Genomic DNA, 25,105 nt, shown 5'->3' on the forward strand with positions numbered 1-25,105 from the left:
AGCTCTCATGCTGCAGGGAACACAAACATAGGAAGTCTTTCGCATACACATACAGGCTGAGCTCATTCCATAACAGAGTCAACTGTTTCAGCTCAGGTCTCTCACCTAGTTCAAGCCTTTCCCTATAACTGATGTATTTTGATATTTATTTTATTTTTATCAAGATACAACAATGTTCTTCAGCTCAGGTGTCTGCATCAGATAGACATCTTAGAAGAGTAAGACTATGGACATTTTAAAACATATAAGTTACTCAGTAGTCCAAAACTGAAGTTAGTCATCATAAACATGACAAAAGCCATTTAGAGTTGTAAAAATAAGGTGGAGTTTCACTAGGACTTAGATCAAATTGCACTCTTCCCATATAGTTAAATATACAAGCTACAGCTCTCCCGATAAGCTGAAATGGATAGATCTCATATGTAAACCAAGTCATCCTAGTTCCTCTTAATACCACCAGGCTTGTAAAATGCATTAATTGAGGTAGTCAAGAACACACTGTAACAAAATACAGCATTCAGCCTTCACCTGAAGTATGACAACAACTAATTTTATTAACTAGATGAACAGATGAAATTTTAAGGTACAACACTGCGATTAACTCAGCAGCATTTTCATATATAGACTGCACACATAAGCAATATAAACAGTATGGATATTATCCTCAATCTCATCCATCTCCATATGAGGTTCCTTTTTTCCTTTTCCAGTATTAACTGATGGGAGGTGGGGGTCGGGGGGCAACAGGGTGGATTCTATTTAATAGAATTAAAATGAACCACACATTTAGTGGAAAAAATATCCTGTTAACTCCAAACAGCAACAATAAAAGAATAGCAAGGCAGAGAGACTCAAACCCAGAAGTCCATGGTGACTTATTAACTCAACTGCAGGAAAATTCAACAACAGTGTCAGCAGTTGCAAGCCTGGAAGCATAACTGGAAGCAAAGCCAACAACAGCTCAAGAAATGCTGCTTCAGGTTACTCTTTCTACACCTATGCCTGGTTTTGGGCTCTGCTCCCTTCTTTGCTCTGGATGCCCGTTTTCTTGGCATCTTTGGTTATCTTCAGTATGTTCCCCTCCTTCCCCCACTAACCCTGCCCCATATGGGTCCTGCATTGTACTGCTGTTCTCTTCAAAGGGCACACTTCGCTCAGAGTAAGGAGAATGCCTTCCTGCTTCTTGCTCCTCTTCCATTACTACCAGGGACCCTTCTGACCAAGAGGAATGACTACACAACATGCCCCAAGCCATGCAATGAGGCAAATCCTTCCCAACTGCCAGCCAAATTACCGATCCTCTTTTAACAGACAGAAATTGAGCTAGGGTCATATCCAGAGCAGAGATACCAGCCAAGCTTCTCCTGCCAAACTGAATCAGAATAAACTCTTCAAAACTCGATCACTGCAAGAAGACAAACAAAAAAATTTCCCGAATGCCTCTGAAATGGTAACTGACACTTCCCAAAACCATTCAGCCTGAAGGAGTCACACAGTATTTGGAAAACTTCTGCCAAAATGGTAGACATAAGCAAAATTTAAGACCCTGTCTTCAGCTCCTTGAGTTCAGAGTGGATGTGTACGACAGCAGGGAGGCCCACCTTTCATCAACAGACAGGAAGAGCTTCTCCTGATGAATATTCTTTGCATTTTATTTTTTTCAACTCAGTTCAAGGCATAATATGTTTGAAATTACTAAGCCAACTGGAAGTTGACAAATTAGGGAAGCCTGGTACTCAATCAATAAAAATTAAGTTAGGCAGGTGTAGTTCTACATTCTTGAGGAATATGGACTGAAAATAAACTATTTGCTTCCCACACACCCCACACCCCCCAAGTTACATGCATTTCCTTTTAGTAAGTAATTTCAGTTGAAACATTTCAAGAATAATAAACCCAAGCAACAGTATAAGAACATATAACTGTTAAACTTCGGAAAACCAGTTTTACCAGTATTTCTTTGCAGGCTTGTCACAAACTGTAACTAGACCACATTATTCACCAGTTTCTAACAACACGGAATTTACAAACATAAACCTCAATAACTTAAGAAAATGTTTGAATAATATTAATGGGTGTATTACAGCCTCTGAGGCAACAACAATGCCAGTTTAGTTTGAAGTCTTCACTTTAATAGAAGTGAACATGTTTTAATCATTATGAGCCAGCCAGAACTAATCTCTTTCAGAAAGTAACTGAAGTACTAATGCAAAAGTCAGATCAAATACGTAATTTAAGCCACTGACTCTAATCATGTTTTTAAACTGCTGCATTTAATCTGCCCAGAAGCAGGCACCAAATTGTAACTTAAAGACACTGTCATTTTTAGCAGCAAACCTAACAGGTGAGCAAAATCTTCCATGATACTTGTACTTACATTACAACTCCATGATAAAAATATAGCACCCACAGTAGAATAACAATTCAGCAAACAAAACCCAGCATGCACTCAAAACAATACTTTTAAGTCTGTTCATTAGTACAAAGAACTAATGTTACTTACTGCTATTTCTCTGCATGCAGACATAGAAATTCCAGTACCTTCTATTTGCTTTAAAGCGTAATCTTTATCATCTTTCCTGTGAAAGAAGAACAGAAATTTTTTTCAAATGTTGCACCATGAATTCAAAGTGAGCTCTTCACCACCACTCAGAAGACAGTTTCTAATACATACAAATTCTGCAACTTATTTTGATTCCTTATTAGCTTAAGGCCTGGATACCCAGCTCAACCGTAAGCTAACCACAGCACCTTGACAGAGCCAAAATGTCTCCTTGCTACATAAACAGGGATTTTAAAAAAAATAAAAAAATTAAAAGCAATGATTGACATTTCTTCCATTCCTTCCTTCTCTTATTAAGAAGCAAACAAAGCAAACATTTAGTACGTACTAGACATACGTGTAGCTAGGACTATATCTCCCGTAAACTATTAATCTGGGACACAGTAAGTCTTGCCCATATTTTAATGGATTCTTGAGTAGCCCCAGAAGCAACATCACAGCAACATCTTTTCTTTCCTCTAGGTCAGAAATAGTGCCCTAAAGTTTTGTTCCTACTAAACTAAAAAAATCTACTAAGATTAATGAAAAAACCTCAAGTGATCCACACAATCTGAAGAATCCAGAGGAATGTTTGTTGAGCTTTAAATATGTATAATACTTAAAAACAACAACACCCCCTTGCACCTCAACCAGTATGTACCTTACAGTAATTTATTTAAAATGCAAGCCTATTGGTAACTCCAGCTACCAAAGCAAAATGGAGAAGAGACACACTGCAGCAAAAGACGACATTGAACTCTTGCCCATCCTCAGCCTCAAAAAGTTCAAACTTTTAAGAGATGGAGTGCTTGTCCTTCCCCCTTGCAGGCTTGGCATCCACTCCTGGGGAACATGGCACTTAACAGTATTGCCTTCAGTATCTGAAGCACTTGTGTAGCCCCAAATCTCCAAGTTACTTAAGAATCCTTATTAACTTTTAATGAATCCATCTTTCACAGCTGTGAAGAGCCACCCTGAAAAAAAAGCAACCCAAACATCCTAAAGGCAAATAAAACAAAACTGTAGTTGATCATTTAAAACATATGCACTTGTTTCTTCCAGCTCTCACTAAATTTTTGCAAGGCTTTGAATTGCTGTATTCCTACCTGAAGCACACACTTTCCCATATTCATCACTACCTACTTAATCCCTCCAATTATCAGGTCCTGTCCAAGAGATTTTTCATGGGGTTCAAAGACTACCCACTGTTAACAATAACCTTTCAAAATGGAGATGAGAGGAAAAGGGGGAAATTAATGGACCAAATCTGAACACGGTTAATGAGGAAGAACTAAATGGCAAGTGGGCAAGAGCAGATTTCAGTAAGAGGGCAATTACATGGATTCAGCAAGATAAAAGGGGAAAAGATACGGGATCTGACACAACCAGAAAAAGAAAGAAAAAAAAAAAAGAAAGAAAAAGAAGAATTAGGAAGGACAACAATAGAAGGCATTAAAAAGCTTCCATATAATAAAACCCTAAAACCTCCCAGCCTGGAAGAGAAAAAGCCAATGCTAAGCACAAACTCCTACATGGCCAAAACAAGGTGCGAGGAGGGAACAATTCCCTATTTCTCACCTTTGAGGAAAACAAGTTGCATGAAGCCTGAAAACAAACCATTATGGTATTAAGAACATAATTAAACTGCACAGTTCATGACAGACTATTATAGGGATCAAAAGTATAAACAGATTTTAAACCAAATTACACAAATTTATAGTGGATGGGAGAGTTACAGAACACTCCATGAGCAGCTACTGAACATAACCCCAATTTGCTTTCCGGTACAGAGGTCTCCTATGCTGCTGATGGAAAAAGATACAGAGAAATTTTCTCAGCTAAAAATCACTTTACCCTCTATCTGCCTTAGCTGGCAATGGCTCGCAGCTGTTACTGAATACAAATATAAAGCAAAATGGATTGGACTAGAGGTTATTCCCATTGCACTGTGTGCTCATCCACTTCATTTTTGAGGTGGTGGGAGAAATCCCTATTTCATGACAAGTGCTACCGTTACACACATTACCACTGACAGAATATGGAGCAAACCAGGTCACACTAAAGGTTATTCTTGTTGCCCTGCTGCTTATCTGCTTAAACTTCAAAGTATTTGAAGGAGAACTCAGTATAACAAGTGCTACCATACAATTGTTCCTGTTATGTAGCACCGTGTACAAGGAAGCCTGCCTTATATTTAAGATTGTACAACTATTTATAATTGGTCAAATGTTTGCCAAATTCAGCCTGGACTAAAATTTTCCATACCAGATGGCACACTTTCTCTGGAAATTAAAAAAATAAATATATACTTCAGCTGCTTCCTAGAACAAAACTGGAAGAACACACTTTCAGTTGTTTATGTTAACTCTTTTACAATCCTTGTTTTAATGCTGAAATTTAACAGGGTGGTTCAAAAACATACTGCTTGGTATCCTCAAACCAGTGGATGAAATCAGAAGTCTCTGAACATTAATTTTCTCACATTAAAAGGCAGTTAAAGAGTTGAGATCCAGAGATCCTGTGCCAAATATTGCTCTGCTCTGACAGAGCTGTGGGGAATTAACCCTCATTTGTTTGCTCTGACCAGGTGCTGCAGGCAGGAACAAGCAAGTGGCCTCTGTGCCCTGTCCTCAACCTACCCAAGCAGTTTAGAAGAAATATAAGCATGGTAAAAAGACAGAAAAGAAATTACAACTTAGTGATAAAGCTCAGTTTTAGCATCACACTACACTCTCCTCTAGAACCTTGAGAACCCTGGAGACTTTCAAGACTTAAATTCTCTGAATTGTACATGCACAGTTGAGATACAACATAATAAACCAACTCCTAACCCTCTCTAACAATCTGTTCTACCCTGAGGCTGGTAACACGCCATGGTTACCCGTTAAACCATAAGTGCCAGCTTTTCCATTAACAGAAGCAGGAAAATCCTACTGCCACCTTTCAGCCAAGCAAAATTTTCTTTGTAAGACTTAGTGTAACTCCTTGAGAGCCAAGGGAAATGGGACAATAGTTTTTTAAGGGATCAATGAGAGTTTACAGAAGTGTGACAAAGCCAAAAGAAAGGCCAGAGTGACCAAGCTTATCTTACACAACTTCCAAAAATAATTTCGCCAATAGTCTGTTTGGAATCAACAGCCCAAACAGGTCCCCCACGGTTTTTGATACGGGCAATTTTCTTCTCTGAAAATAAAGAGATGTTCAATGACAAGACAGGAAAAAGCAAACAATAAGAAAAAAAAAAGGGGGGGGAACGAACCTTGTTCATAAGTATCTTCCACAGTTAGCTGTAAGTAACAAGATGGGCCACTTAACACCTTGCATTTTAAGGACACAGTAAGACTCAAAGCATAATTCAACTAAATTTCTTCCTTCTAACAGAGGTCCTTTCAGGAAAACCTGTCCACTTTCTCTGCTGCATGGGAATGTTAAGTAACTTGAGCAGCTCCTCCATCTACCAGCAGGTATAGAAAAACTGGTCAATCTGCAAACTTCTTTTCACTTCAATACATCCATACTTCCTTGCCCTTCAGTAGGCTGGCATCTGCAACACAGGAATGCTCCCCACTAGTAACAGGCAGCTGTGAAAGCAAGAAGAGTAAGAAAACTCTATTTGGACATAGCTACTGGAAATTGCAATGTTTACTGTAGTCACACACAAACTACATAACCTTGTGTAAAAAAAAGTCATTTCTTCAGAGGGACAACACTAACAACACAAAAAAAAAAGCAGCTGCAACATCACTTCCAGTGGACTTTAACGACAAGAACAAATAAATATACCTGCAAAAATCACCATAGAAGACCGTAACTACCTAGTTTTGTACCTCCAGCTGTAATAAACTAAAAGCAAAAATGCCATCTTTAAAAGAGTAAATCAAAAGCAGTAGGAACAGATGCCTGTTGAATGTGTGCACATTGGAAAGCTTTAGGATTAATATGCCTGGTATTTCTACCCTTTATTTAGAAGCATACTTTAAGCATAAATATGTTCAGCAAGCGGGAGAAAATATCATACACATGGAGGAAAAAGAAATTAATTATATAAAAGGCAGTTTAAAAAATAATTTATACTGTTATTTCGTCTCACATACAATACTTTTAGTTTTGTGTCAATAGATTTCTACAAAACTACATTCATTATTCAGATCACTAGATAAATTTAAAATTTGAGTAATAAAAAATAGCAGAATAAAGTACCAAAGCCTTAAAATCAGTGATAATAATTCTAAATTTACATTACAACTCAAAAGAAATCTCAAATTCAAAATTAACTAGTCACAATTTAGGAACAGTTTTGTCTTTATAAACAAGGAAACATAAAACTTGACTGCAGTTAAACATCTGAGGGGAAGAAGCTTTACAATCTTACAAATACCACAGGGTTCCTGTAAATGCAGTATCTCTTCTACAGAAAACTAAGGAATCTGTTAATTGTTTATGGTTCTTATTCCCTAAAGAACACAAAAATCCTGACAATTAAAAGATAAGCCTACTAATAAAACACATAGGTGTGGTGTTTTGTTGTTGTTTCTTTTTTTTTTTAATTCTACCCCTGAGAATTCCATTAGCATCAGTAGCAAAGTAATACATCCTGAGTAAGCCCAACTGCCACTATTGCTAGAGTGATTGAGCCTTAGCAGAACTAACTCAAAGTTCTCCGAATGCATTAAATACAGCATTTTGATTTTACTAGCTGAAAACTCATTTGTGCTGTAGAGCACCTTAGCTTTGAACAACTCACCTAGATCAACACTAACTCCAAACCTTAAACCATACACACAGTAGCCCATCTTCACTATTAACAGCAAAATATGTACAGGATGCTAGGGAACCAGCTAAGACAAAAAATACTAAATCCTTATTACCTACCCAAACATCAAGCAAGGAAATAGATGAATCAGAGGTTTCATTGTAGTTTACTTACAGTAACAGAATAGTGTTCAACAGCAAAGATTTAAACTACAAATTAAGATAAAGACAGCATGGAGTTAAACTGTGGCATTCCAGTTTTCTTTGTCCCTCCTCCCATATGTGTTTTCCTGAAATTTAACACAACAAATACATGGACATACTCCACATGTAGATGAGATGGAAGGAAGAACTTCACCAGACACACAACTATAGGTTAGAATATGAAAATAAAACACTTTTGACAGCTAATTATAACGTTTAAGAGACTTGACATTTTCACTTTGCGGCATCACCCCCTGCCTCCTCCCCCAAGTCACTGCAGTGTTAATTCTTTGGGTTTTTTTTTAAATAAATGAAAATCATCCTAGTCACATATGACATCCAGAGAAATCTATTGGAAGAAGTAGAAATTCACTTCTTGGGAAGCATACGAATACACAAATGCCATTTTTGAAGCTGAAAGAATTAATACATCTACAGTAAATGCCAACGCTGTATGCACAGTGAACACTTAAACACACAACAAAACAATACATCGTTTTCTAGAAAGTGCAGCAAAATGAGGGCAGAGCGCTACCCATTCAAGAAGAACAGAATTACCTCTGTCTCCTCTTCCAACACCACATTCATGGCACCAAACAGTCTTGACAGAATAAGGTATTTATACCAGGATTTATTTTTGCATTTTTTACCTATTAACTACCAACCCAGAAAATGGGTGTGGAGAACCAACTGACAACAGACACAAAAGGAACTGAGGCTCTCGATGCCTTCATAGCACTAGTTTTCACATCACCGTCCACCCACATAGCTACCATGTTCCCAAGGCTAGCGACACAGTCCTGCTGAAAGGAACTAGAGGAAAACCAAATTAGGCACACCTTCAACAAACTGGAGGGACACACAAGTCCATGGAGCCAGGTGGGCTGCATTCAAGTGCTTAACAGAGCTGGCAGATGTCATTGCAAAGCCACTCTATCATCTGCAAAAGGTCATGGTGAACATGGCAGATTCCTGACAGTCAGAAAAGGGCAAATAATCAGGACCCTCTTTGAGAAGGGCAAAAATGCTCAATGATATAACAGTCCGATCAGCCTAACCTCAGTCCTTGGAAAGGTTACGGACCAAACCCTCCTGGGAAGATACTTTCAAGCCCATGAAGAAAAAGAAATGACTGGGAACAGCTGCCAAAGATCTTCCAAGGATGACTTGTGCCTTATCAACCTGACTGTCCTATACAATGAGAAGACAATGCAAAGTCACTGGATGTTACTTCAGCAAAGCTTGTGACATGATCTCATAATATACCCAAATTAGAAAGCCTGGACAGCTGAACTACGCAACAGATGAAAAATCAATTGGACTGCCAGGCTTAATTGGTTGTAATCAGTGGTACAAATCCAACAGGATGCCAGTTACTGGTGCAGCCCTCAGGAGCAGATACTGGGGCTAACAGAACATTTCCATTAGCAAAGGGACAACAGGATGGAAGGCATCCTCAGCAAATCCACAGTGGATGCTAAACTGGGGACAATGATTGATGCACCAAGGAACTGAGCCACCAACTGGACAGGCTTCAACTGACAGGAAAAACGGGCAGACAAGAACCTCATAAAGTTCAAAGACAAGTGCAAAGACCGGTCTCTAATTTGGAATAACTCTATGCAACTGGACACACTGCCAAGTGCATCAAAAGCAGCTTCACAGAGAAAGACCTGGGGGTCCTGGTGGACAAGCTGAACATGACAGCAATGTGCCCCTGTGGCAAAGGCAGCCAGCCAAATCCTGGCTGTATTAGCAAGAGTGTACCCAACAGATGGGAAGAAGTCATTATTCCCCTACTCAGCACTATGAAACTACACCTAGGAGTTCCACAGTCAGTTTTAGGCTTTCCCGTACAAGAGAGACACTGACATAGTGAGCAAGTCCAGCAGCGCAGCAGGGATCTGCAGTACGTGACCCACAAGGACAGGCTGAGAGACAGGTTTGTTCAGCCTTCAGAGAAGGCTAACGATGGATCCTATCACTGCCTCCAGTTAGCTAAGGGGAGGTTACAGGGAAGGAATCAGACTCTTCTTAGAGGTGCCCAGCAAACTGATGAGAGGCAGCAGTCACAAGTGGCAAGAAGAGAAGTTCCAGTCAGACAGCACAAAAGAAAAAAAAACCAAACCCACACAGGGATACTCAAAAAGTAGAAAAGATTTGACTTGACTTCTCCATGCTCAGAGACACTTAAAACTCAGCTGGGTAGGAACCTGAGCACCGTGAGGCAATTTCAAAGTCCATCCTGCTTTGAGTAGAAGGTTGAACCAGGTGCCTTCTAGAAAATCATTCCAACCTTCAGTACTCTACATGGGATTGTAAAATAAAGTACATCGTTTATGACTTATCTGAGACTGTAAGGAATTTCACAGATGTCTAGTACATTCGTTACATATTTCCAACACACACAACTAATTCATAATACTGTTTTCCAAGTCTGACAAAATTTCCAAAACTTCACTAGAAAAGAAACAGGGCAAGTCTGGATGCATACATAAATTTGAGGACCATTTACTATAGAAATTTAAAACTTTTCATTTTCAATGCAATTTAGATTAGTTCAAGGATACAACGTTGAATTTCAGCTCTTATTGGAATAGTAGTATTTATTATGCAATATTTAGAGTGTGTTCTAGTATTTGCAACGTGTGCAATGGTAACTTTCTAAGGAAACCATTCTATGGCTCGCTGTAAAACTAAAGCAATGCACTGATACATTCGAAATTCAAATGTTACATTTTTGTGAAAAAGAAAAAGCCTTTAGAATTGTATTTTTCCATAATAGTATAAACACTGGTAGCTGAAGCTACAGATCTTAGTATAGCCTGCAAATAATTTGTATGGATGCCACATAAATGTAAATTTATTCTACCTACTGGAATCTACGTGAAAGCCATTGAAATCCAATGTGCTTTATACTTACACACAGAAAACCACAGAAACCTTCCAAAACCCTTCCATCCCTAAAGGAAATTGACTTATGTCCCCAAAGACCATTGCACCCTGACAACATCAGTGTATTTTAGAGGAGGACATTAAAGCACTGTATAGGTGTTGGCTGGGACAGTTCATTTTCTTCACAGTAGCTCCTATGGGGCTAAGTTTCAGGTTTGTGACCAAAACCACGCTAATAACACACCCATGTTCTAGTTACAGCTCAGCAGTGCTTACACAGTGCCCAAGTCTTCTCTGCTCCTCAGACTGCCCCACCAGTGAGCAGGCTGAGGGGCACAAGAAGTTGGGAGGAGACACAGCTGGGAGAGTTGACCCCAACTGACCCAGGGACATCCCCTACCATAGTATGTCCTCAGCAACAACAGCTGCAAGGAGAAGGAAGAAGGGTGGGCATTTGGTGTGACGGCGTTTGTCTTCTCAAGTAACCATTACATGTGATGGAGCCCTGCTTTCCTGGAGATGGCTGAACATCTGCTTGCCAATGAGTAGTGAATGAATTCTTTATTCTGCTTAGCTTGTGTGTGCAGCTTTTGCTTTACCTATTAAACTCTCTATCTCAGCCCATGTGTTTTTGCACTATTAGCCTTCCGATTCTCTCTCCCATCCCACTGCAGGGAGCCAGCAGCAGCACGGGGCTGAGCTGCCTAACACGGTTAAACATCAACAAGCAGATCCGAAATATACAGCACTTATAATTGAAGAATGCACCAAAGTATTAAGCTTACTCAGGTTTATAGTCACAATTCAACTAGCTGAGACTGAAAAAAGGTTCAAATTTTAAAACATTCAAATATATGCAACTCAGTGGTTATCACTGCATACATTTAAATGTACAAATCTGGACAGGTATAGCTGTGCAGAATACGATCTAACAGTTCTGTGATGGAGAGGGTAACAGCCAAATAGTAAAGATGATGTGCATTAGCAGAAAATAAGTTGTATAAGGGAAAAAAATGGCACTAACAACTTGGTACAATGGCTGAGAAATTGCATTATAAACACCTGACTTCCCAGAAGGCACATTTTAGGTCAAAGCTTTTGTCCAACCAATTGGTACACGCAGTAAGTCTGATCACTGACCCTGTACCTTCAGGTAAACATAAAAAGAAAGAGCAAAATATTATAAATCATTCTCCTAAAAAAAAAAAAATCTCAGCTAACAGTGATGCACTGATAACCACTTCATCTTTTTGTAATTCCATTTATAAAAAGTCTGCCTGGTTTCATACATTTAAACATTTTACAACTATGTTGATAGAAAGGACTAAAAACTAGCAGTGAACTTTTGCACAATAGCTTACTTTGAGTCAATGGTTTGCTGTTGAAAGAACCACATCTTCACCCTGCCACACACTACCTGGCGCTAGAGCCCAGGCACTCATTTTCAGATGGAGATGAGCTTATTCAGGGAGTGGAGAAGTATTTCCAACTTTTTGTTTGGTATGCTTTCTGCCAAAATGAGTTGAAGTGGCCTGCTGAATGGTCAGATGAGCACTGGAGTTATCTAAAGGCAAGACAGTAGACACAGCAGAAGCACAGCAGCTTCTGTTCACATTCAGGATGAAGTTAGTCTGTCTTCTAACTAGTACTTTTTTTCCACATCAGCTTGATGCAGTACGCTCACCTTTGCCAGAAAGCTACAAGTAGTTGCTACACTGACTGCAGAAATAATTCTGTTCACTGGAAAAATTCACCATAGCTAAAATAGAGTTTTCCAAAATATGGAAAGACTATAAACTAGAATTATGTCCTTCATTTGTAGCTGTTTGAGGGTCACTTAAAAGTTACTCCACTTTTACTGATACTCTATACATTACATATATAATTTCCAAAATGAGATTATTTTAAAAATACTAAATTTTCCAAGAGGCACTTGTGTTTTGCTCACAAAACAAATCCCACATTTCAGTTACAGTAGCTAAAACAAGTTGGATGAAGCAAGACCAGAAAATAAAACATTAGCTTGAAATACTGCTTCATTTGACTGAACGTACAAACATTTTGAAAAACGAGGTAGTCCTATAACATGCATTAAACCTACAGAAAATAGGTTAATGTTATCTTCTCTATTGTAAACTGCCTGCTATACATGACTAAAGCACAACTGTTTTTAAAAGTTCAGATTTATTCGAGTCCAGAGTATTTAAATGCATTTACAATCAGCTTAAAGTTCATCCCATCACAGCTTCAAGCTTGTTCCTTTCACAGAAGAAATGGCCAAAAATCGGATAAACACACAGATTCTGTCATGAAAGCTTCATATGTATGAATAAAAGAGAAAGGATCATGAATAATGCAACCCAGTCAGAAAAGTTGGGAGTCTGAGCTATTTTGTCAAAGATTTCAGCTGAAGAGAGTATTTCACAGCCATTCTTCTCTCCTCTACAAAGCTACCTGTAAAGCCTTTCCAGGAAAAGGCCAAGAGAATAAGGCACAGTTCACACCGGCTAATGTGCAGAGAAGAATAAATGCAATTCACAAAGCAGTGCTACTTCCAGCATATGTGTGCGCCACCAGAAGCAGCATCTCACACCTATTCTAATGCAGTTGCCAGCATCAGTGTGAGCTTTACAGCTTCATGCACTAAGTGCTCACTCCCAAAGGGGAAATTTCAGACTGCTTCCACATTTCTACAGTAATAAGCTTTAACTACTTCTTCTCTAACTTCAAACCTGAAATACACAAGAAAAATGTGAATCAAAAATGCATGGAAGAACATATGTATGGAAGAACTATCATGGAAGATTAAGAACAAATGTAGTTGAACAAGTGTCCACAATCAGCAAGAGCTGGATTGGGAGCCTGCAAACAGTACAGCACCCCTGCCATACCAGCTCTCTACACACCACCAGAGCCTGCACTCCAACTAATCAAATCAGAAACTAAGGTTTCTGTGACCACAGGCGGTGGATTTTTGTAGGTGTTGCTGTGTGCAGGGGCTCTCAAATTAAATTGAGATGTAATTATTATCAGGAAGACCAGCTACATCTTGCCTGGTTTCAAGGAAAGAATGTAAGAGACTAAAATTGAATACAACTAGTGTAAGGAAAAAAAAAAAAAAAAAAGAATCACACTTAATCCCCTTAGGTTGCCTTTCCTTTGTGTTTAAACAGTGCAAGAACAACTACAAGTGAACAATAACGTAGAAATCCAGAACCTCAGATGTTGATTTTACCTTAAGATAGTAAGTCGTTCTGGATACTAGATGTAGCAGAAACGTGTCAGAAGGAAAGCACTGCTACATGCCTACCTTAGTCTTGCTTCCCTTCCTGAAGATCTGCTAGAGTTAACGGCCACAGACAGCTGGATAGACCTTTCAGATAATCTAATCCAGTGCAAGCACTCCCATTAATCAATACATCCATTAATTTTATAAAAGAAGTGCCACAGATGACAATCAATGCACTGTACAACCACATCAAGTTTTGGTGAGCCTCAGTAAGTGTTTGCATAGTCATAATGCTAAAATTAAACTAATTTTAAAAACTCAGAGAAGCTGACAGAAGCTTCATATTTAATTGTAATAACCCTGCTGTTCTCTCCTTTCACTCTTTTTCTTCCAGAAAGGTCTAAAAAACATATTACTATCCTTATGCTAGGCAGCAATTACCTTCAGGTTTGTCAGCTTCCGCTGAATTAAAATTTAAGTTAAGGAAGGACTAACAGAAAGATCATATTTAAATGTAAATATTAAACAACTGTGGTGAAAAATTAACCTGATTACTGTTTACAGAAAAGCCTTTGTCTTTAATTAGGATTCATTTAACTTGGACAGTGAGCTTGGGGAACTCAAGGACAACTTTAATGAGAGGTGGTGTTTGCCCTAAGCCCCCTGAACAAGCCTGATGCGAGCAGGACCATCCCGACAATAAATACTGTGCACAGCTGTGTCAGGACGGTAACACTGCCACGCTTGGGCATCTGGCCAGCATCCCTGGCCTGTGAGAGCCTTGAGAATCATGAGATAGCACACGCCTGTACTTCGTTTAAACTTAAAAGTTCACATACACTAGGTGTGTACATTATTTTTTGTTTTCACTGTATATAAAGGCAGGCAAGCTCCAGGACCGTGCCAGAAGCACCACCGCATGAGTATTTTCCTCATTACTGAGAGACTCTTGGCAACGGTTGCAACGGGCCTTCACAGCCAAAGTGTGGGCTTGGATGATGTTAAGGCAGTAGTGGGTGATGTATCCTCTTCTCAGCCTCTGTAATGCTTTGCAGTAATGATTTGAGGCTTTGCTCTTGTTGCTCTTTGATCATATTGTGAATAACTAGTATGGTTTCCTTTTATCATATTGCATGCTATTTTCCTTTATTATATTGTAATACAAAAAACTGCATTTATTTTTGTATTTGACTTGGAATTCATTTTTGCCCAATATCCAGTCAATCAGCAAAACAACAACCTAGCAGAAGAAAACAGTTAAAGGCTTATCTCTAAAATAATATTTCGACAAATTTGCATGGTTAGGGGTTCTTTTTCCCCTTTTGAAGGTAAGTACATGATGCACAAAAATGCAAACAGGTAGAACACAGCATATTCACAAGCTTGAAAAAAAAAAAAGCCAGTTTGCTCCTCTTGCTGTTACCCTCCTCTTCAAAATCCTACATTTTAACCTGAGAGTAACGTTTCAGTGTGACTAGGTCTTATCAACACTTAGTATGCAATTGTTAGATATGGTGTGCTCTAAGAAAAAGCTCAAAAAAAAAACTTTACAAAAGGACAGATGAGTACAAGGAACACAGTTTGTGTCTGAAGCACATTTCAAGGACTCTGATCTAAGTTTACAACATGTCATGTGAAAATAAAAAGCCGTATTACTCATCAAAATGCTTACACAAAAAAAAATTATTGCAGGGGAAGATACAGTAACAAAACTGAATTATTAAGGATCTAACTTAGACATTCATACTTTTGCCATCCCCAAAACACTTACAGGACACAGCAAGATTGCTGTGCCAGAACAGCATCATTATTCTTATCAGATAGCAAGGCTTATGCTGAGTATTTTCTACTTCAAAACAAATCCTTCAATAATGAGACCTTTTCATGGGTAAAGAAAAGGTCATTTCCACAGCTGGAGAAAAACCATCAACAGCAAGCCAATAAACACCAGGGCTTCGGAGACAGCTGATACTACCTGGTGAATGGCAATCACCAATTCACTTTATTCCTTTTGTTCTTTGATTTTTTTTTCAATTAACACCTCTCACCACAACATGTCATTTGGCAAGAAGTTCAAAGTAACCAAGTAAATTCAATGCTACACTATACATGTGGTTCTTCTGATCTAGGAATTTGCTGCTGTCAAAAGAAAAGCCTTTTCTTGACATCTTTGCCTTGCTGCTCCTAGACAGAAAATCTCTCTTACACCAGCTCTGATCTGTGCCACACTCCTTCATGACATGATTCACCTCCTGCATTCAGCAAAAAGTTACCAACTTTTTTTTTTCCCGTGTTAACAAATTCTCTTTAGTCTACAGTGGGGTATGAAGAATATCAAAACCACCGCTGAAGTATGTGTAAGAGCAAAAGACAATGAAGGAACAGGGAGGAAAGGTAGAGATGGAGGAGAAAAAGCAAGATGCCACTCATATCACTCCTTGCTTTCTGGTGGTGGTGAAACCACAGGGAGTATAGCTGGCCAAAATTAAATGAGGAATTAAATTTAAAACAAACTAATCCCCACACATAGCCCTGAAATCAGCACTAGCACAAAAGTTCCACAGAAGCAAGAATCCCTGAGATTTGATTAAGCATCTTCTCCTCCCTTCTCCCACAGCCAGCCTAAAATCTAAGTTTTAAACCCACACAGTTATGAAGATCATTCCTATGAGAAGAGTAGTTGATGGGCAGTACTACCGTACTCCAGACTCAAAGCTCCATGCTGCTTTTTGAAAGGACATGGCAGTCTTACCAGTACTTTTATATAAAGCAATACAAGAGGTACCTATGCAAATGCTCTTATAAAGGGAAAGACTGCCATATTTCATTTGCACTTTTCTTCCCCAAGACTGCTCTTAAGTCACCTCAATATTTGTACCATTTCAGAAACAAGAAGCTGCATAAAGGCAGCAGAGCATTTCAAAGCATCCGTTCTGAAAACTAAACAACAAACAGTGTTAAAGCACTGGTCTAAACATCATTTCATTGCGTAACTTCTACTTTTGGTAGATTTTTCTTCAGTAGTCAAATCTGTGAAATTATTTGGTTTACATGGAGGAAACAACCTATTTGCTGCTTTCAAAAACTATTATGGTTAAGCTTTTAAAGCCACAAATTCACCTAACAGTCACAAACATACTACTATAGGAGCTACAGATACACAGGTGATATTTTCTTATTTAATAGCCCTTAATGGATTTATCTTTCATAAATCTATCCCGTCACTGAAAAACTGTTTCCTATCTTCTTGGGGATACTCAAGATTTTAGAGATCTCCCCGTCCCCCACTCTCAGAGACAGGAAAGTCCTTGCCTATGGAAATGACTCAAGTTTTCATACAGGCACTGCACCACATTCCCGAGTGTCCTTCTTGGCGCTCCTTAGGTCTATTATACCCTGACTGGGATGAAGGGATTAGAAGCGCCTACAATACTGAAAACAGGATTTACAGCAACAATGACACAGTGTTTCGTGCTCCGCTCCATTGCTAGCAAGTCCTATGATTCTCTCTGCTTTTTAGCAATTACTTGCACTGAGCTAGTACTTGCATAAAACCATCGTTACAAACACCAAAATCTTTTCCTTAAATAATAGTAAATTCAGAGGCTACCATTGCATGTAAAGAAAGAAATGTCTTCCTATACACATCCCTTCACATCAATACGATGTATTATCGGAGAGGATTTTGTGATATTGAGGGCTAAGTCTTCATGATCAATCCTTGCTATCACTACCCCAACTAACACTCACTCATCAGCAAAGCTGTATCCCAACTAATTATGACAAGTGATTGCCGAACAAAACTTTCGAACAGCACAGATTTCTGAGAGTCAAAGGATTTTAATAGGCTTAGGGGGATGTTGAATGTGTTTTGTAAGGCTCTTGCCTCTTCACCTCAGCACTCTTCCTATGTCCGCTATCTCGGATCTTGGTTCAGCTTACTAGTTAATACTTTACACTCTTCCGAGAAGTCCTTTTAAAAACTGTTATCAACACTGCCCATTTCCAGTCTTCCATGACTGGGACAATTTAAAGCACTGGGTTATACTGTGTAGTTACTAACTTGCTTGTTTCATTCTTGAACTCCTTCAGATGTGCCAATCTTGCCAACTGCTCTTCAGTTTGTCCAAATAGCCCCTTCCCCAAACACTGCAATTTAAGACAAAACCCCAATGCGATCCTTCACCTCCAATTCTTTCTTTCACAATGCATAGACAAAACCACAGTTTTTCTCTTGCTGTCATTTCATCTTCTCAACACTCCTTTTATAGGTCAGCGGTGCTCTGGTTCTACAGATAGCATTGTGCTACTGATGCATCAGAAAAAGAGGGAGAAAAAGGACAATTAATTTCCTGCTCTTTTCAAATAGTTTCTCAAGGTGGGGGGAACTCATGTGTGTGTTTCTGAGGGCTTACATGGGGAGGAGGTTGCCAGGGAGGCTCTCACACTAGTTTTACAGGTAGCCTACTGTCACTTACCTTCTATTTCTATATTCATCATTCATAGAAGACAATTTTTCAAAGAATATATCTTCACTCCCAAGGGTTTCCTTTACTATTTCATCATGACACAATTTTTTTAATTGACAGTTTTACATTATGTCTTCATGAGTGATACATACTCACCGAGAACCCCGTGAAGCTTCAAAAATGGTTCCCAAGCAGCTTGCAACGTTTCACCTTCTTGGCTCTCTTTTAGCTTTAAACAGCTATCACCTCCCTTTTTTTCTTTTTTAACTGCAGTTAAGTGGTACTTCAAGCAGATTTCTTAACTTTGTGTAGATTCAGCATCCCTCCAGGAGAAAGGTACAAACCATGTTTGTCACAAACATCCCTCAGCAGTAACAGTTTAAATCTGCTCTTTCATCCTACCACAGGCCAAGTCTCAAGTCAATCCTCCCATTGCTAGTGCCCTGACTAGCTGTTTCGGTAAATAGCTATGCACCGTCCCAAAGTTCCATCTTGGCATCTCTCCCTGACATCTACTTAATAACCCATTCATTGCTGTATTTTCTGCTTTGTAGCCTCCTGATCTCACACACATCGGCAAACTAGTTACGCAGACAGAAACGCAGTCCTAATGCTATTTTTCTTCCTTACACGTGCCTGCAATTCTACCCATAGAGCTTTCAGTGTTGCAATAGCTTCTCTTTTTTTGACTCTTTCAGTATCTGACACTCATGTGCCAGTCATATAAGCTTCCAGCTGAGCTTTTCTAAAACTGAAATAACATGTAACAGTGACTGGTGCTGTTAGCACATTTACTTGTGAAGGGGTTTTTTTGTTCAATGCTGCTTAAACAGGATTGACATTCACCCAAAAAGAAAAGAGACATTTTGAATGCCAAGCAGTTCAAGTACAAGAAGTTAGGTAAGATTCAAATTACACTTGTGGACAAAGTTGCCGCCCTGCTATCTTGAAGTCCACCCAAGTACAGCTTGCTCCAGTTGCTTTCGTTATGCTCCAGGCCTTGCACAGTAGTTCTGTGAGAACAACAGAGTTGATGAAACCTTTTCCAAGGCTTCATTGTGAGATTTTTCCAACGTCTGAATGCAAACCGTAATCGAAAGTACACTGCAGTTAGGGCTCCCCCTCACAGAGTAAGGCTATGCCCCTCCCAGAAAGCGCATCTTGGCCAGAAACACAAGGTAGAATCAGAGGTTTGCTGCAATTCAGACCATTTCGTATTCCAAGTTCTCAGCCGCAGGTACTATTCACACAGACAGCAATGAATTGAGTCTTCTTTTTTAGTGCAACTCTCAAGTGTCCTTTATTCAAATGTCAACATCTTGTATGCAAAGTGTTACAAGCACACAGAACAGAGCTTTCCCAGAAAAACAGGCAGATTGTTTCCATGACCTTTAGTTGTGTTCTTCCCCATTTGCAAAAAGTGCATTTTTTCAAGACTAATTTTAATTTTGGATGTTTAGGCCATCATCTCTAGTTGAGAAAATCACTATGGTCTCTTGAACATTTTGTCCTTTAAAGAAAGTATCTGCAGCTTTAATCCTGGTTTGTAGTTCTTTCCCTGTAAAATCTAAACTGACTGCACAATATGGTTTGATGTACTATCACTTAACACTCAAGGTAGTTAAGACACAGTTGAATAGAAGCTATTGCCTAAACAGCAGTATCTTTTTGCTCAATTATTGCATCTAATTTTACAAAGACTGTTTGGCATCTTGATCTTCACATGCTTATGTCAGTCTTTCACTAGCATATGCAAAACACATGTAATAGGGCAAAAACAGTAGAATTCTGCCTTTTTTTTTTTTTACAGAGAACATTCAAATTGTCTATCCAGTACCTTTCCTATATAAGCTAAGGACTTCATATGCTTCTGTACAAAATTCAATATATTCATTTAAATAGCTGTTCCTCAAATGGGAAGCCAATAATACACAAAAGTTAGCAACTAGTTCACAAGTGGCCTTGTACCTAACAAAAAATGGTAGCTATGAATAAAGCTATGCTGTAATCCCAAATGTGCTATTATGGGGGCTTGACAAGGTCTCAGAAACCATTTGTTGAGCCTCAGAGGAGACAAGAGAGAACAGCAGGCTAGCCAGCCAGAACACAAAACCCTCCTGAATGGTTATCAGCCTGCATGTAGCAGTAACATACAGCATTACTTGCCAAGCTCGCAAAGAAAAGATGGGGGGCAGCGGGGGGGAGAGGAGCATGAGAGTTAAGAGCATTGGCAGAATGAAGCCTGGAACTGAAACTTTATTCCTACCGATTCACACAAGATGGGCTTCTCTAAACTGAAGACTGCCTTACAGTGGAAGGACACCAGAAAGAAAGCAAGCCTTTTATTAGCAGAAGAGTTAAATATCTTGATGCTCCCGCCCCAGCTTCATTACCTTGCCTGAAACAATTTAGATAAATTTCATCTGTATTGAACCTTAAAAAGCACTTCCAAGACTTAACAGAGAAGGGTGAACTGATTAACATCATCTACATGAACTCAGAATCCTCAATTCTGAGTATTTTAGAACATTACAAAACCAAGTGCTGGCTTACTTTGTTAATATTTTAAACAAGAATAAGAGAGACCACCAATTATATACTGATTAAACAATCTTCACAGGCTTGCTTCGTTTCAAAATGAGAATTCTGAATGAGATTTAACATCCCTTTAGCATGGGCCATTTTGTCATAGTTCAAATGCTTTAGATGTGGCAGTTCCTCTTCCCCCAACATATACCCAGAAAGCACATTTTCACCTCCAGTCATTTGAGCTCATCAAATCTAAGGTTCTTCATGGCAGCAGACTAGCAGAAGACATGCAGATTATTACTTTTGCAGAACACATTTACCTCACTGTAGAAGACAGCCCTAGCTGCAAGTATACTTCCAATCTGAATTTGCATTTAGACAGTGGATAATTCCACAATAAAGCCAAAAGCCTTGGGTAGGAGAAAAAAAAAAAACACCAAAACACAACAACATAACAGGTTTCATAGATGCCATTACGCCACTGTGGCTCAAGCTACAAAAAGTTGCAACCAAAACTAGTGCAGCATGTGTGACTAAGACAGCAAGGCTGCAAGTCCATCTTCAATTTTCCAGTATCTCAAAAGCAGCTAGTACCTCAGATCTCTTTATACAAGGTCTGTGTACAGCCACAGCATTCTTCAGGCTTTAACAGTTTCAGAAATAAAGAGGTTATCAGTATGTGTAGCTGTAAGATTAATATTCTCTTTTTTTTCCTTAAGGTTAAGACATCTCTGATGCTTTTGCAGAAATATCCGAAAGCTGTATTTTCCACAAAGCAGTTATCACATGCAAAGAACACCAACAATATTGTTTAAAATCAGCAAAACAGTTAAGGAAGGCATCTGGATACTCATCCACTACAGGTTATTCTTTAAGAACCCACAAAAGCCAGCAAAGTTCCTGCAGAAAGATGTTAGTCTCATCACACTCACCCTTAAAAGCAAGGCAGACAACACCACCACCTTTCCTTTGTAAAACAAAGGACCAAACCTTACCCAATATAGGAAATGCCTTCTCAAAACCTGCTTTCAACCTGTTGATTAAACTGCTACTGCACTGCAAATTACCTACACTGTATTTACCACTTCCTTGCTTACCTACCTGAACTTTTGTTCTCTAAGTACACTTCCTCAAATGCACCAAGTTAGATTTTTCCTTTAATGCTACTATTTTCCTCCCGCTCCCAGATTTAAGTGGCTCCTTCCAGGCCAGGTTCAGGGTTTTCCCATAATTTCTGTCAGGATTCTCAAAACTCAGTGCTGGAAACAAGAGCTGCAAGATCTGTCCTCCTGTTCCAGGAGACCTTCAGGATTGTATCCTGACTCACCTCTCCATTCCTACTCATTCCCTGTGACAGAAACCCAGTGCTGCTCTACACTGATCACTGATTTCAGACACGGGAAAGTTTCCAGCTCCATTTTTCTCCCTGTCTCCAGGCTGTTTGTTAACACAAAGAAGAATACACTGCCATAGTCGCCACCTAGTCTAGCTGTACAAACAGGTGCTTTCCCATACAGGTACTATGCCCAAGCTCTGAGCTCCTGAACCCTGCAGAGCCTCCCAGCCACCTCCACTTTTTCTTTTCTCACCTTCCCCTAAAGGACAACTTAGCTCCAAGTTCACCTCCTCTTCCTTAACAGTGCACAGCCCACAGCATCCACCACTTTCCAGTGGACCCAAAACCTGCACATACTCTGCACTACCATCCCAGAAGCAGACAGCGTAGTACATCATTCCTAGCATGCCACTGGACACCTTTTGATATCTAAGGACAACTCATGTTTGTCTCTCACCTCCAGCACTTGCTTCAGCGCAGAATGTCACCCCCACATCCACTCTTTTGGGCACCATTGATGACTACGCAGCCTTTATGTGGGTAGGCAAGGAAATGGAGCAGTCTGTTCTGCCCTGAGGTTCCCTCTGAATTTTTCAGAGGTTTGTAGACACAGACAGGATACAAAACCCGACAGGAATCATACTCTAAGTGACTGAAAAATGTAACACAACAGTTCGCAGCATACTGCAGCAGTCTATCAAAAATGTTTTTCCTTACAGAGAAGTACCTGCATAAGAGCCCATTTTTAGCACATACAAGAGGACAATTAAATAAAAAACACACAAGCACCAACTCTCCTACAATTTGCTTTCAGTCGTGACATTCTACAGTCATTGATGTTTATCAGCCGTTTCCATTTTGTTCTTTTTGTATTAGCTTAATGTGGCATTAGGTTTGACACTGCAAACAGAGTTTTATAATACATGTAGGAGTCTAGAGGGAAAAGAACTATTTGGGAAGCTTCAATTGTCTGTCTGTAACCAACAGCACCTTCATTTTAAAAACCTGAACCACTTCTTATAATCTCCCAACAGAAGACACTACCAGACCGCTCAGTTATTTATGACTTTCCCTCCACCCACCCCCAATCAGCATACTCTTATGTGAGCATCACTGCAACAAATAACTCGCATTTCTGCTGCTTCCAACGCAGCCATAAAAGGAAGCTAGAGAAGTCCACTTACCACTCCTATTACAGACTCCTGTAGGAAAATTCAGATTAACATCCCACTTTCAAATGAAAGGATGATCCTATGGAATTAAGAGCCAGAGCCAAGCTTGAAAGACAAGCTGCACAGCAAAAATACAGACATGGCAAACATCTTGTTCCAAGACACAAAAAAAACAGCACACCAGGCAAATGGCAAAGACTGAAAATAGCACAACAAAGAAGATCTTGTGAACTGCATGAGGTGTCTCCTTTCGGGGCTTGAGCCTAGCATTTCTGCTAAGGAAAAAGATACTGGTTGCCAATTGTTAGGGCCAATACTCATGACCCTGTTTAGCTGTTCTCACTAAACTAATTTTATGTTTAAAATCAAATAAAAGAAGATAACAGGAGACCACACCCTTAAGGAATAGAGCTGCACCTAATGTATTAACCACAGCAGAGGAGGGAAGGCACAGTCCACACCAGCAACCTGTGCACTGCCTCGCATGCTCCGTTCATCTGACTAGAGCAGCCCCAGTCTTCATTCCACGTAATCACAACTCCAGTGATAAGGGTCCATAGTAGAAAGAAAGAATCTTGTTCAAGAAAGCCATTGTGGGGGGTGAAGAAGTATTTTGCTTTGAAGATGTTGCTACCCAGACATTTTCAATTGATGTCATGTTCCTCATTGCCCTGCTACTTGTCTATGGAAAATGATTTTTGGTGGAATATGGAAGCATCTCTGTATTAACTGGCTATTCAGAATGATCTGCTTTTGCTATTTCAGGCACACCAATGAATGGCTTGTAAGTCAGCAAATTCAACACAGAGCCAGATTTTTGTAACTATTTTGATACTCAGTGGCAGAACAACCACCTTTTTATGCCAAAATAGACACACCTGGGTTGTGATCTGGAAGCACACATCACCATGGTGGCCACTGCATGCTGTTGCATGCGTATGTATTTGCCACAGACAAATCCAAGCTATTGAACCACATTATGTTTCCCTGTAGTTCCCAAATTTCAGTGTAACAAGTATTCTTAAGAAACAAGAGATTTTTTGGTTTCTGCTACAGCAGTCTGCATGTTACAGCTCTTCAGATTCCAACAGTAATAAAGGACATCTCTGTTTTGTGGTTATTGGGTTTGGGGTTTTTTTGAACTCCAAAAAGACTTTAAACCAGCAGAATCAAAGAATACCCAAGAGCTAGACTGAACATACTGCATCACAGCCATTTGGCCAAGAGCAGCATCCTCTGGTGAAATGCACCTTCTCTATAATCAGCACCCTCAAAAACTATCCCCTATTTCCCCACAAGAAATCAAGCACAGCAGTACATGCCCCAATTATTTACATATGTTATTCTAATTTATAAATCCAAGATAATAGCAGATAGAGAACTTCAGTGTTTTGCAACACTATTCTCACACCCTCCTCTCTGCACTTGCCAAAGGCTTCCGGCAGCAAAGAAACACTAACTTGTGTTTGCTGCAGGCTATTGAAAATAAATCAACACATCTGTGACAAGATAATAAAACATCACACCAAATAAAGTCCAAGGACCACAGCAGGACTCATTCAACTGCATGACCTTAAAAACTTATATAACTTGGAGCCACCTAACCAGGCAAGAAGGAAAGGAAGCAGATGGGAAGACAGTTACATGGGTGGTTTACCAGAAAAATTAAAGAGCACAACACCTCATGCAATACAGCACGCATACCTCATTATGTAGATATAGCTTAATTAGGAACTTTGTAACTACTGTGGTAATGGCTCCAAAAGAGACTCAGGGCATGTATTTTAAAAAGATAGTACCACATATTACATACATAAATAAACTCCGTGGCATTTAGAAATTCCATGCTATTGTTGACAGGATTCAGAAGCCAAAGGCTTGCATGCCAGCTCCACAGCTCTCGCTGCCTGCCAGCAATCTGCACCACCCCTTCCGTTCTAAACAGTTAAAATTAACACACACAAACATTGAGCAAAA

At 39.4% G+C, this 25,105-nt stretch overlaps 1 protein-coding gene across 5 annotated transcripts in view; it reads right to left on the minus strand.

Moving 5' to 3' along the window:
- Positions 1–25,105, minus strand: part of CDK8 (cyclin dependent kinase 8) — an 83,771-nt gene that overhangs the window by 52,095 nt on the left and 6,571 nt on the right. For 4 of the 5 annotated variants that reach the window (XM_055802037.1, XM_055802036.1, XM_055802035.1 and 1 more), the window contains exon 2: positions 2,504–2,579. The exons of the other annotated variant lie outside the window; for it this stretch is intronic. In XM_055802037.1, the coding sequence (XP_055658012.1) occupies positions 2,504–2,579 (76 nt within the window). The remainder of the gene's footprint in view (positions 1–2,503; positions 2,580–25,105) is intronic. 5 annotated transcript variants of the gene reach the window in all.

This window comes from Falco peregrinus, chromosome 4 (assembly GCF_023634155.1).
Source record: "Falco peregrinus isolate bFalPer1 chromosome 4, bFalPer1.pri, whole genome shotgun sequence".
In the NCBI taxonomy this organism is placed as follows: domain Eukaryota; kingdom Metazoa; phylum Chordata; class Aves; order Falconiformes; family Falconidae; genus Falco; species Falco peregrinus.